Here is a 14177-nt window from a genome sequence, read left to right on the forward strand (position 1 = left end):
CCCTCCGCGCCCTCCCGCGGGGGACCCCCTAGGCGAGGGGCTCCCACTGCTGGGGCTGCCTGAGCCCTACCAGGAGAAGGAGGAGGAGGAAAGCGGGCGGGGAGGCGGCTGTGCCGTGGGCAGGAGGGAAGCCGCTCGGCGAGCGTGAACCGAGCTCGGCGGCGCTGCCGCCTGCCTCGCCTCCCCGTCCCTCCCTCCCTCCTCCCCTCCTCCCCCCGCCTCCCCCCGCCGCAGACGGCTGCGAGCCCGGATGGTTTGCGAGCGGAGTTGAGGGGGCAAACTTTGAAGCCTAGATGCCTCTGGGGTTGCGCGGCAGAGCGCGGCTGCTCCTGCAGGCACCTGCCGCCGCCCTCCCCCCGGCGCTGCCGCCTTCCGCGGGGGCGGCCGGCCCCGCTGCCGCCGACCGCCGAGGCGGCGGGCGCTGCGGCCGCGGGTAGGGCGGGCGGGCGGGCGGCGGGCGCGCCCCCATGCGGGTCCCGGGCTGGGGCTCGCCGGCGGTAGGCGGGAGCCGGGCGGCGGCCGGGCGGTGCTCTCCCGCCGCCTGAGTGGGCGCGGCGCGGGACGGCGGCGCGGGGTGCCGGGAGCCATGGGCTATTGCAGTGGCCGGTGCACACTGGTGGCCGTGTGCGGCGCGCAGCTGGTGAGTAGCGGCGGGGGCGGCCCGCGGAGGAGGGGGGGAAGGAAGGCGGGCGGGAGGGAAGGAGGGGGGGTAGTGGGGCGGGTCCCCCGCTGCCCGGAGCGGGAGCCCCGCGAGCGGCGGTGGGGGGGGAGGGCAGCGCCCGCGGTTTGGGCGAGGAGGGGACGCGTGGGCTGGCATGGGGATCCGCGTGAGGCGGCAGGGTGGGAAAAAGGGGCTGTGTTACAGGTAGTTTGGCGGAGGCTCTGCCGGGGAGGCTGCGGTGGGCTCACGGCGGAGTTAATAAACTCGGGCAGTTCTCCCAAGCGCTGACTCAAGTTGGTACCTGGTTTCCTTTGGCTGGCCCTATGTAAGGCAGGGACGCGGCCGTGTCAGGGGTGATGCTCAGCTTGTAAACAGTTTGCCATACAGGTGTGTGTCTGTGTGAAGTTATCACGCCTGAGCTCTTCTGCAGATGTGTATCTTTTTTTTTTTTCCCTTTCAGACTTACTGTCCAATGTATGTTAACACTGTATCGTTATGGTGCTACAGAACTAAAACAATTATGTATTTATATTTACCTTTGGAGGAGACATGTGGCAAAACTCGTAAGCTCAGCTACCAGCAAAAGTAAACTGAGTTTAAAAAGTAGGCACTGCGATACAATAACAAAGAAACTGCCTAAAAATAGATCTGCTTAGCAAGGTGGCTAGTCTGTGCAATTGTGTTGTGGCACTTTCAAAGAGACAGGGTTTAAAGTTAAGAAACTAATGTCCCTTCCTGTAATGTATATGTGGATTATTTTATTGTTGTGAAATCAGATACATGATATATAGAGTTCCTATGGATTTGGATGCAGTAATGCACAGATAAAGACCTATCAATTGAATATGTCCCATTTCTTATTTTCATTAGACCAAATGTTGATGTGGTGGCAGAACAGGTGCTGGAGGCACCTTTGTTAAGCAGTTAACCTCATAGTAGAAAGGAAATATTTCTTGCTACTTCATCCCTCTACCTCTTACTGAATAGTTTTGCTGAGAAAGTGTAAGTCAGTATAAATAGCAACCAGCATTGTTGCCAATTCACTTCCTGCAGACAGATACTAAGAGAACTATAGAAGAAAACACCCAGTAGATTTCAGGGACCAAAATCAGTAAAACAGTACATAGGAAAGAAAGATATGTTAGCAGATCAGAAATTCAAAATGTCTGTGGTCTTTTTATAAGTTGTCATCAACCCATAATCCTTTTGTATTCTGGAAAACATTTTATTTATATATGCTGTTCTTCACCTAACTTATCTAATTCTTTGTAACTGGTTGTATCTTATCAGAAGTAATTTATTCATGCACATAGTCTAAAAAAAGAATCTTGAATAGGAGTACTGAATCTTGAGTGGAATGGTGGGAATGTAACCTTTTCCAGCAATTTGGAAACATAAAATTAGTGACTGAAGTTCTTCAAATCTATTTAAGTTTCAGAGGCATAGTTTGGTTTGGTTTTGTTTTTTTTCCTGCAAAGGGAACAAAAAATGGTTTATATTGTACGTCTTAAAGACTGAAGATTGACTTGTGCTTTTTTTTAATGCATTCAACAACCAGGAGCTTATGATGACTATAGAATGTGCTAAGATGTTAAATTATTACTGTTTTGAAAGTCTGTGAAGGAAAACATATTTGCTAATTCATGTTGACAAAAATATATGCAGAACCCATAGTAAAAACATCAACAGAAATGCCCCGTAGGAATGTATCAGCAGGTGGATGAGCAGGTAAGCTAATGTACAATTACTAGCATTACTGTAGCATTAGTGGAAGCTTTCTACAAGTGTCTCTAAAATAAAAGGTCAAATAAATATATTTTTTAAAAATAAATGCTGTTTTCTGGAGTAGCTTAAGCGAAATTTTAGCAGAATCAGAAACTGAAAGCAAACTTCAATATTTTTATTGAGCAAGAAAAGAATGTGTTAGCAGCAATGCAAACCTCTGAATCACACTTGGCCTGTGTAATGACATTTAGATAGGTTAAAAGCAGGAATAATCATTTGCGTGAGAAAAAGGAGATGGGAATGGAAAAAAATTATGCACTTTATTAAAATCACGTGTCATATACCTTTGTGTACCATATACTATCATATGGGAATAGATTGTGAGTTTTAAGTCAAGATTTAACTCCCCTTAGTAGGCCCATGGGTGATTAATCAGTTGTCACCACTTTTCAAGGTAAAAACTATTTAAAGGAACAAATGCTGTCAAGATTCATCCTGGAATTAGCAACCACATTAATGCAGATGCATATTCAAAAACAAAGGATCTAGAAGTTATCTGGCCTGAGGAGATGGGTGTGGGAAGCATTTCTACAGTGATAACCATACTTGAAAAAAATGCTTAAAAGTTATAATGTGAAGATTATGTGTGGGATACAGCTTTAAAATGGTCGTATTTGAGTAGAGAGTATACTTTTGTTTGAGGAAAAAAGTTGTTAGAAAGGTTTATTTTTTTTTTTAATGTAAGTATATTCTTCAAATACTGCAAAGCTAGGGTGTGGAGATCTAATTGGTCTTTGTAGGCACTGCACAATAAATAATACTGTGGAATACTGCAGTTCATTAGAGAGGCTGTTGCATGTTGTGTATGTATAAATGATGTAGATGTTGCAAATGGACAGAAAAGGTGGTTGTTTCAAGTACTGGTGCAGGAGTAGAGCTCCATCAGTTTGAGAGACCCTGCACAAGCAGAATTTTTTTCATAAATGCATTTTTAGTGCTTATAGTTAAGGCAACATACTGTACCATCAGTTTGTCAGAAACCTCAAGGAATGCTTCTGCTCTCAAGGGCATACTGATCATTGCTTTATCCTTATTAACATACATATACCTTCCTGTTTGTGCTCTCATTTGCACTATGGAAAACAACCTTTGACAGCTCATTTTCATCTGCTTTTATAGCCAATGAGAAGAATTAACAGTAAGTAAGAGCTAATTTTGCTCATGTCAGGAGCAAGGCATCACCTTCTGTGTGCAAATTAATTATCTCAGAATATATTTTCATTTTTTTAAGGTACTAATTTTGGTCTCTTTTGTCCTTTTTCCTTCTGAAGAGAATCCCAGGCATGGGTGCTCTGGTGGTTTTTGTTGTGTGTTAACTATCCTGGTTGCAAGGAAAGAATTCTCTGCTGTTGCATTTTGTCCTTTAAACCTCTTTATTTTTGGGTGTCTCCTTTCTATTAATAGCTTACATCAGTAACACTAATATCTTGTTGCCTTGTCTTTTTAATACCAAGAGCAGCAAAGGTGAAACTGCCAAGATTATTGTGCTTTCTGGAAGTCTTCAAGAACTCCACAGAAACCAATTTTCTAACTTTTTCCCTGCCCACTGTTGCTGCTTGGGAAAACTTGGAGCATGGCAAAACAGTTAAAAGTACTGCCTGTTTTCAGCTTAGAAGGTCTCCTCCCAAGTGCACTGATGCAAAAGGACAACATTTCATAAAGAATGTCTCCAATAATCATTGCCTTATTGTTTCTATCCATGAGGCAAAGTTTGCCATACTCTTAAGGCTGATTAGATGACAGATAATTCAGCCTTTACACTCCCTTCTCTCAGTTTCTGTCTGAATTTACTGAATTTATTTATATAATTAATTATTAATTATATAACTAATTTTGTATATTTATATAATTGATTTTGCCTGTTCTTTTTCTTTTCTTCTTTTTTTTTTTTTCTAAGTAAATTGTAACTCAGATATTCCAACTGAGTATTAAAAACTATGTAAAATTTCTAAACAAGGTGCATATATCCAAAAGGTCAGTTAGTGATTCTGGGGTACTCAATCTGATGCTCTAAACCAAGCATTTATTATAATGGGCACATACCCCCAGTTTCTGAAAGCAGGTGTCTTTTGCAGACACCAATGTGTGGCAATTGCATTTTCTCCTTTCCCTTGCTGACAGCTCACAGTTGGGGCCATAAGCACACTGGCACACAAACCTGGTGGTGTTTCTTCATGAACTCATCCTGTTACAATTCTGGCTGAAGCCACTGTCCAGGTCTGTCATATTGGCCAAAAAGAATGGAATAGGCACCCAGATTTGGTTGCTTTTGCTAACACAGGCTCAATCTTTTTTTTTTTTTTTTTTTTTTTTACTTTGAGCTAATGAAAAAAATGATCAAAATGGTTTGTATAGAATATCCTTGTTCTGTGCTCTTACGCGAGTGAACAATACTGATTAAGAGAAAATTCAAATACTTTGTTTCAAAAACTGTATCAGCTGAAGTAATTTCTGTACTTAACTGTGATACAAATGTCCATAAACACGTATTTAACTGCCTATTGGACATGAAGATACCTATGTGATCTGAGTAGGTAAAGTGGTGGAACTACTCAAACCCAGGAAATTAATTACATAAAAGTTGGGAAGCAGTTTCTATCATATGTCTTTTGTGACAACAAATGTCAGGACAGATGCCCATAATCTATATTGCACACTTGATATATGACTGAAGAGTGTCTTGTTCTTTTCCAGTTCTCGCTTGCATTATTAAACATTGGTATATGTAACCACAGAGAACAGCTACTGAGAAAAAATTTGTCTTAGTGATCAGTCCTGTAAAGTTTTGGGTTGCCTTTTTTAAACATGAATAGTAAACATTCTTATGCTTGTTCACACAGTTCAGGAGCAGTGATCATCACAAGTTCTAGTCTATATCACAGGTCTAGCTACCCGGTTTATCTCAGTTTAATACTATGAATATCCTTTCTTGAGGAAAACCTCATGTTTTAACGGTTTGCAGGTTGAATTGTCTCTGGACTTTCAGAGAGTGAAGTTTGCTGGATTAGAGCTCAAGTCCCACTAAGTGCAAAGCAAAGGCATTCACAGCAGATACTCCCTGGGATTAGCTACTCTGAAGCATTATGCAGTGAAGAGCATATTTTGTTAGTGTAGGGTCTTACACCATGCATAGCATCTGGGTACTTTCCTATAGCACACCACACCACATAACCAGTGGACTTAGCATGTCTGGCTTTTTTTCCATTTTTGTTACAGAGAAGGAGTAGTGAAATTTTTAGGTTTTGCTTTTAATTGCTGTGTTTTAGTGAGAGTTTCTTTTCTTTTTGCATATGTATTTTAATTGTGTTTCGTTGTCACTGCCAGTGGTTTTCAATAACAGCTTTAGGAGACAAGTGTCTGCAATAAAAAATTCTGATGACATGTACATGTTCCCACGTTTTCTGCTATCAAAAGGGGAATTAAAAGCATAGACTTTTCATGTGGAATGGAAAGCGATGTTGCTGTGCTTAGCCTGTGGATCTGTAGTTTTTTCAGTCTGCAAAAAGTAGAAAGACTTGGTATCTGTGTTTTGGATAGTACTTAAATATAAGTGCTGCCTTTGAAATTGTGACTATGTCAACAACTTTGTGCCTGCCTTCCTTAATGTTCTGCTTCTTGCTTTGTTTCAAATTTGATAGAAAAGTGAAAGTCTTAGTTTCATTGTATCCAAAAGCATGTGACCCTACTAGCAGTGAAAACGAAATAGTCCTGTGAATAGCAGACTTTCAGCAGATGTGTGTTTGAGAGCTATTGTATAAAAATAACGAGTAGATTTTGAGGTGTTGCTGGAAATATATAAAACAGGAACTTGATAATGAATTCAGAGAGCCAACATCATCTCTTGTGAAAAAATATGTAGCAACATTTTTAGGTTTGTGACACCTTGGTAGAAAAATAAACACTTTTTTTAAAAAAAATTCTGTTTTTTGAGGTAAAATAGCAGTGATTCATTACAAAACTGGTTTTGTTTGTTTGTTTTGTTTTTTTTTCCTCCTGTATAACTTGAGGTCAAAAATGGTGATGAATGCAAAAAAGTGGATGTCATAGGTAACAGTCTATTATATCATTTAATTTTAGTGCTTGACATTCACTATGAATGGTACAGTTTTATTTTTCATAGAAATGTGAATGTATAATAATCATGAGTAACCATCATGCTCTTCAAGCAAAGCAGAGTATGTTGTTTTAAGTTACAGGTATAAAAGATTTCTGACTATTTGAATAACTGGTTTAATTCACTGCTTTTGGAAGCTGAAGTCCTTTAGAGTTCAGTGAGCCTACTCAACTTTCAGATACTGTGGTGTTTGGTAGGAATGAAAGGTTGAAATAGATTGAGAGAAGTTGAATAAACTACCTGAATATAAGCGCCTAGAATACCTAGCAAAGCTACTCTTCTTGTATATCCATGAATAGAATCTTTGACAGTAGAAATTAATTTCATATTGACAGAGATTTGAGCTAACACCTTGAATGATGAATGCAGGGTGTTATGTTTTTGTTTTTTTCTTTTTTCCTGTTGCTTTGCAAAAAGCACTAAGTAAGCATTTTAAAAATACACTAAAAACTCTCTGTAGTCAGTCTGTTGTCAGTGGAGGTAAATCTCTCGTTCTGTAGTCAACAGAAAGGAACAGGTTCTGTGGTTCAAAACAGAAATGTAATATTTTGATGGTGGTGGCTTTTCTGTCCTAGACTGAGCTGGAGAATGTACACAGTGCAAAGTGCAGCAGATAAGATTTGTAAACCAGTACTTGGTGACTTGTTCTGGGAAAGAATCTAAATCCATGTGGGATCTTCTCAATGTTATGGTGCATTTGATGACACAGATGTCAACATCCAGTTTCAGTTAGTATGAAATTTTTAGAAACTTTCCTGGGCTTAGGGACTGGAGAGATTCAGCCAGCGTTTGCTCTGGAGGCTGATGTCAGTGAACTAATTTGTGTACACCAATACACTCCAAACTGCCTTTTTGGTCCCATTGTTCCATGGAGCTCAGGAGATTAATCTGGATGTAAAATGCCAAAAGACACAGCTGTTCCCAATGGTGTTTTATAAAAGGTATGTCAGAAATCTTGAATTTCTGAAGAATTTACTTAATATTCTGAATTTAAGTGACATTTTGTAGACAATAACCGTAGTGGGTGTTTTCAGATTTGGATGGGGAAAAGAGTATTGGTGATCTGACTAAGTCTGAATAATCTCTCTAGCCTTCTAAGTGGTCAGAAGAGGGACTCCTTAAGGGGGTAGGTCAGAGTGCCTAATGTTGTTTCTTGCCCTTAACTGACCATTAGAGTTGTGTCCTAAGTAAAGTGGTCCTTCAGCTAATGTAGGCTTTCTGGGAGTTGGAGAGAGAAGAAAAATCATAGACCCCTATTATAAGATGTCTTGCCACTCACAGAGTTTATTATTTATATTTTTCTCCCTCTTGCATTGTCACTAGTTATTTTACTGAGGACTTTTTGATTTTAAGGACGAGTGTTATCTACGTTTTGAGAAATACTGTTTTGGAAAAGTATTTGTGTCTTTGTTACCTGTCAAGGGAAACTAAGGAGCCTGCTTTCACCAGAACAATGTCAGCTTTTGTGCATACTCCCTTAAGATCCCATAAAAATATGATGCTAAAATCACATGGATGAAACCAATTTATTCTCACTTTGGGGTTTGCACGATTTCTGTAACTTCCAACAGGACTGAGGAAGACAGGAATCACTATAAAGTGTGATTATAAAAATTGTGCTAGAAATACAATAACTTTAAAGAATCATTTAGTTTATTATCATCCAGGTTAATCCTCATTTTTTTTTTATCATGATGACTGAAAGTGAGGGACTGTTGAGTGCTACCTGGCTTGTAAAGTAGAACGGACGCAATAGTTTAAATTACATGTTCTTGCCCCAGTGGCAAATAAACATTTTATACCCTCTCTCCAGTTGTACATGTACCAGCTGGATGGCATCTGAGAATTGTTTAAGCAGTTTCTCACTCTATAACCCTCGGTTAGAAATGACATTTAGAAGAAAAATTATCGATTTCTCTGTTCACTAAAAAGTAAACATGCATAGCTAATGGTTCTATTCATCACAGATCATACTTATGCATTTTTCATAAAAACTTGATTTTAATTCATACATAACTTATGATAAATGTTTCAGTTTAGGTATCTGCTGATTCCCACTTAAATGTTTACATGTATCTGGATACCTTGAAAATATTTTTCATCTGAGGCTCAGATTTACTTTTTATAGACAAACTTGCTACTCTGTTGCTACGTAATGATGTGATGTATATAGAAATGCTGATTATTATACTAATTGCTAAAAACAATAAAGATACCAGTTACATAACATAAATGAATATCAGATTTTCTTGTGCTGTTCAGAGTAATAGCTTTCTAATATTGGAGTTTGGGGCAGTGGGGAATGGAGAGGTGTTCTTTTTTTTCACAGTTGGGATGTTAGGCAGCATCTCTAGTGGCAAGTCCCCAGTTACATGTAACTGGCAAGTTACCAGTTATGTGAATGGGAATAGGAAAAGTCTGTCGTATTCTATATTCATACCATAACAGATTGAGTTCTGGTTTCCTCCTCACCCTGCTTTTCTTATGAGGGAATTCTCATTAGCGGAGTTTTGTACAGAAAGCAGCATATGAGGTTAATTCTATTATTTCTAAGAGACATGTTGAAATGATGATGCCTGTCATGTTTAGATGTCACATCACCTTTCAGAAGGCAAAAAGTTGCAGATGGTGGGAGAGAGATTCATGCTATCTCATTTAGGCATGTAATTAATAGTCTCTGAACCACCTTCTGGAAGTGGCTTCTTTCTGTTAACAATATAGGGATCCTTGAGTTGGGAATGCAACTCCAACCTCTATTATGCATGCACCTTTATTTACCTCATTATATAGTTAAGCCTGCTTATTTTTGATGATATCTTTGTACTAAAGAGGAGAAGACAGACTGTCAAACTCTTTTTTTAGAATTCAGGCAGAACATAATTGACTGATACATTACATTTCTTCTGGATGAATGGAAGTCATGCTAGAGGCCTAGAACAAGAGTCAAAGGCCTCCCCATGTTCACCTTGAATAGCATTTACTGTTGCTGTGAGTGATGCTACAGTAGTGAATTAAATTGGTGTACAAGAACAAGATAGTAGAAAGAGATAAAGGGTCTTCAGTCTAAGGTACTTGCTAATATTTGTGTAAGAAAGCTTAACTGTCTTAGGAAATGATGTCATTCCTTTCCAGATGACTCATAGTATGGGTCAATTTACTAATTAAAAATTCCTTTAAACTTTTTCATAGACAGACTACTAATTGGCCCTCAACAAGTATATTCTTCTTATTTGAAGATAAAAAGCTTTTGTGAGGAGAGGAAGATAGATGCTATGATGTCTCTAGAACAATGCATGTCTCTTTTAAAAGCTATTCTTCAATAATTAAAGAAAATGTAAAGTTTGCAAATTTTTGCCATGACCAACAATGGCTTAGCATTTTTCATTATACTGTGGTCACAGTCTTTGTGGTGGCAGGGTGTTCTATTACAGAGGACAGAAACAAAAGGAGAAAAAACCCCATTGTGTGTAGTTGCTACCTTCATAAAACCACAAATACATTAAACTCAAGATACTGTTCATTGTGCTCTTGAGCCACCAGTGACAAAGGTGCTGTGAGTACCACATGAATATCAGGCATTATAGGTCATTACATCGTTGTTCAAACTGGCAGAACAAATAGCAGCAAAACAGATGAAAACATTAGCACTAAAGGAATGCAAAATGGTAAGAGGCTTGTCAAAAAAAAATAAAAATAGAATTCAGATGTTATTTTTACCATTAGATATAAAGTTGATTTTCCCTTTTTTTAAAAAAATTTATTTTTAAGTTTTTGTCCATGCCCATCCCATGCCCTTGAGGCCAGTTAGCTTTTATTTTCTTTCAGACTTGCAGCACTCCCAGCCAGTGACAGCAACTTGGTAACAAGCCAGATGATGGCACTGGTAGTGTTAACATAAGATATGGGCTTCAGTGTATCCTGAAAATAGAGTTCATTGTCTTGGATTTTATCAGACTGGCTTTCCTGAATGTGGAGCTGGCAGTAAATTTGTTACTTGCAGGGGAAAAACCACAACAAACTGGAGCTGGATGTAGTATTCAGCAATGTCCCTAATAATGCCTATTTCTGGTCTTGGCAACCTCTCAGACTATTTAGAGGGGCTACTGTCTGGTACAATCTCTTTTTGGTTTTTTCTTTCTTTTATTGTAATTGAAAGCTATCATCCAGAGGTAGGGTCATAATGGCAGGTACAGAAGAGAAGTTATTGGCCTCAATGACTGGAAGAAAGTCATTGAGGTCTGTTCTGCATCATGCTAAACTGTGCTTTTTCTGATGCATAATAAAAGTTATTTATGGACACTGATAAAGTGGTATCTGTTGTATAACATCACAGATCGGTATAAGGACAATAACAAAAGGCAGCTGGTTTAGTAAGCTCTATTTGCTGGAGAAATGTGCAGTTCTTTGTGCATTAAAATTAAAAAAAAAGGATGGGAGAATGCTGGGAATTTTTTCTTGGTTCCTGGTATTTGCAATCATTCTTGCTTTGTGGTGTGCTTATAAAGACAATTATGTGGGTCCCACATCAGTATAATATTTGTCATGACTAGTGCCTTACTAGAGGACAGCTGCTCCTTTCTGCCCAGCACATATACATAACTACCACTGATGATAATAGAACTTATGTGTAACCCTCCTCCGCATTACACCGAAGGGGATGCTGGAGCTCTCTTGGTTTCAGTTAATTAACTTAGGTATAAAACTGTGAATGAAACAGTGATGGATCTGGAACTATTCAGATACTTGTTCAGAGTACAGTGCCTGTAAGGAGGTTTTGGACTTACAGCAATTATTAGTTGGCCTTCATAACAGGTGAGTAAGAAAGGCACTGTCCAAATGCACAACATCTGAGTCTTTCAGAGCATGCTGAGTGTCTTCATGAGAAGGCCAGGCGTTCAGGTCCCCATCAGCCTAGAGCAGTCACAAGGAAGCTTGATATGCAAGAGGTACTTCCAACTTGTAAGCATTTTATGTAAATTTCTCAGTCTTTCCCTAAGTCCATCAGGATTGAAAAAAGGGGTGACCAGCAGATTTTTCCAAAGCTACTCAGATGCTGTAGCAGTGCTTTGGCTGCTGTCAGTCCTGCTGAGAACTTGACCGAATTGGAATAAAGGAGAATATAGAAGTGGCACAATGCCATTGTAATGCTGTTAAGAGCTAATGTAAACTCAGCTGGAGAAAATCATTTGCAGTGAACAACAAGGTTTATTGGCCATGGCAAGCCCAAGAACATATTCTCAAGGACCACCTCTTGGCATTTTAGCTATTGTAATGAGCTGGATTTGTAAATGTGTAAGCACTTGCTTCTCTCAGCTCAGACCTGCATGGTGGGCAGCCCAAACTGACCTAGGGAATGTTAAACCCATGCCTCTATGTTCACATTAAATTTATCTTTTGTTACTGTTTTTTGTTTGCTTTTGAAAATTTGAGTAAATTTAAAATTCTGCAGTACTTGGGGTGACTAATTAGATTTCTGTGTGAGGACAAGCCCTGACTTTTTTTGGAAGGTGAAAAGTATTAATCTTAAAACTACAGCATCTATTCCAGATAGATTACTTACTAATTTAAGACAAGATATAAAGCTACAGTGATGAATGGATTGACCACTTAATATTTGTCATTTCATTTTATGCTTATACCATTTTAAAATAGCTCACTTTTGACGAACTGCTAGTATGTTTATTTATGAATTAGAAAACGTATACTTATAGCAAGTTCCCTGCTACCCTTCAGTTTGAGGTCTCTGACTAAAGGTTCCAGCTGCTCTGATGTTCAGCACAAGTAGGACGATACTAAATTGGGAGGAGCTGCTGACTCCCTTGAAGGCAGGGAGGCCCTGCAGAGAGACCTTGGCAAATTAGAGGACTGGGCAATCACCAACCATATGAAGTCCAACAAGGGTAAGTGCTGGATTTGGCACCTGGGACAGGGCAACCTTGGATGTTTGTACAAGCTGGGGAAAGAGATGCTGGAGAGCAGCCCCGCGGAAAGCAACCTGAGGGTTCTGGCCAATGCAAGTTGAATATGAGTCAGCAGTGCCCTGGCAGCCAGGAGGGCCAACTGTGTCCTGGGGGGCATCAGGCAAAGCATCACCAGCCAGTCGAGGGAGGGGATTGTCCTGCTCTGCTCTGCACTGGTGTGGCCTCACCTTGAATATTGTGTGAAGTTTTGGTCACCGCAATATAAAAAAGATATTAAGGTATTAGAGAGCATCCAAGAGAGGGCAATGAAGATGTTGAAGGGCCTAGATGGGAAACCATACAAGGAGATCACTTATCAAGTTCAGCCTGAAGAAGAGGAGACTGAGGGGAAACCTCATAGCAGTCTACAGCTTCCTCACAAGGGGAAATGAAGGGGCAGGCACTGATCTCTTTTCTATAGTGACCAGTGAGAGGACCAGAGGGAATGTCCTGAAGTTGTGTCATGGGAGGTTTAGGTTAAATATTCATGGCTAGACATCGCGAACGAAGATTTGGGAAGGCTCTATCCACATTTGTTACAGGCACACCGGTGGCTTATGAGGCCAATACGAGACAGCCATATCCAATTGCAAAAGGCACAGCAGAAAGACTCCTTATATGGTATCTTCTGCAAAACACGATTCTTTCTGCGTTGCCTTTTCTCCTCGAGAGTGATCCTGCGTGTGTTCTCAAAGGAGACAGCTGCGTTATAGATGGTGTGTCTCCAGGCCTCCCGATTGGAGGCCAGAGTAGACCAGTTATGGTGATCAATATGGCCAAGGCTGAGATGTTGTTTCAGGGAGTCCTTGTATCTTCTCTTCGGGGCTCCTCTCTTGCGGCAGCCAGTGGCAAGTTCACCATAAAGCAACATCTTAGGGAGGCAGTGGTCCTTCATCCTTGAGACGTGCCCTGCCCATTGCAGCTGTGTTCTCAGCAACATGGCCTCAATACTTGTGACTGCTGCTTGTTCTAGAACACATGTATTGGTCACAAAATCTGACCAGTGGATGTTTAAGATTGTATGGAGGCAGCGTTGATGGAACCGTTCTAGGAGATGCAGGTGATGGCAGTAGATGACCCATGATTCGGAACCATATAAGAGAGTAGACATCACTATGGCTCTTTAAACACTGATCTTGGTACTTTTCTTTAAGTGTTTATTACACCATACTCTTTTATGGAGTTTTCCAAAAGCACTGTATGCCTTTGCTAACCTGTTGTCTATCTCTCCGTCAATCTCTCTCATCCCAGGAGATGAGACTCCCTAGGTAATTAAACTGCTGGACTGATTTGAGCTCTGAAGGTTAAATATTAGGAAAATGTTTTTCACCCAGAGGGTCGTTGGGAACTGGAACAGGCTCCCCAGGTAAGTGATTACAGCATGAAGCCTGACAGAGTTCAAGAAGTGTTTGGTCAACTCTCGCACATGGTGTGACTCTTGGTGATGGTCCTGTGCAGGGCCTAGAGTTGGACTTCGATGATCCTTGTTGGTCCCTTCTAACTCAGCATATTCTATAATTATTCAATAAAGATGCCTTGGGTAGGTGGGGCATTCATTTACCCTCACAGCCTTACCAGTGAGGTGTTTAAGAGAGAAACATGAAATAGCCTTGCAGTAAACTTTAAAAATTTGATGAAAATTTTTTTTTAATTGTCT

General features: G+C 40.3%; 1 protein-coding gene across 2 annotated transcripts in view; it reads left to right on the plus strand.

The window, feature by feature from the left end:
* Positions 1-516: 516 nt before the first annotated feature.
* The window catches only part of NKAIN2 (Na+/K+ transporting ATPase interacting 2), a 546586-nt gene continuing 532925 nt past the window's right edge, over positions 517-14177 (plus strand). For both annotated transcript variants that reach the window (XR_001877144.1, XM_017829635.1), the window contains exon 1: positions 517-640. Coding sequence is in view for 1 of the 2 variants with exons in the window: in XM_017829635.1 (XP_017685124.1) it covers positions 587-640 (54 nt within the window). In the remaining variant the exon portion in view is untranslated. The remainder of the gene's footprint in view (positions 641-14177) is intronic.

Source organism: Lepidothrix coronata, unplaced genomic scaffold (assembly GCF_001604755.1).
Source record: "Lepidothrix coronata isolate B3197 unplaced genomic scaffold, Lepidothrix_coronata-1.0 Scaffold5, whole genome shotgun sequence".
NCBI lineage: Eukaryota > Metazoa > Chordata > Aves > Passeriformes > Pipridae > Lepidothrix > Lepidothrix coronata.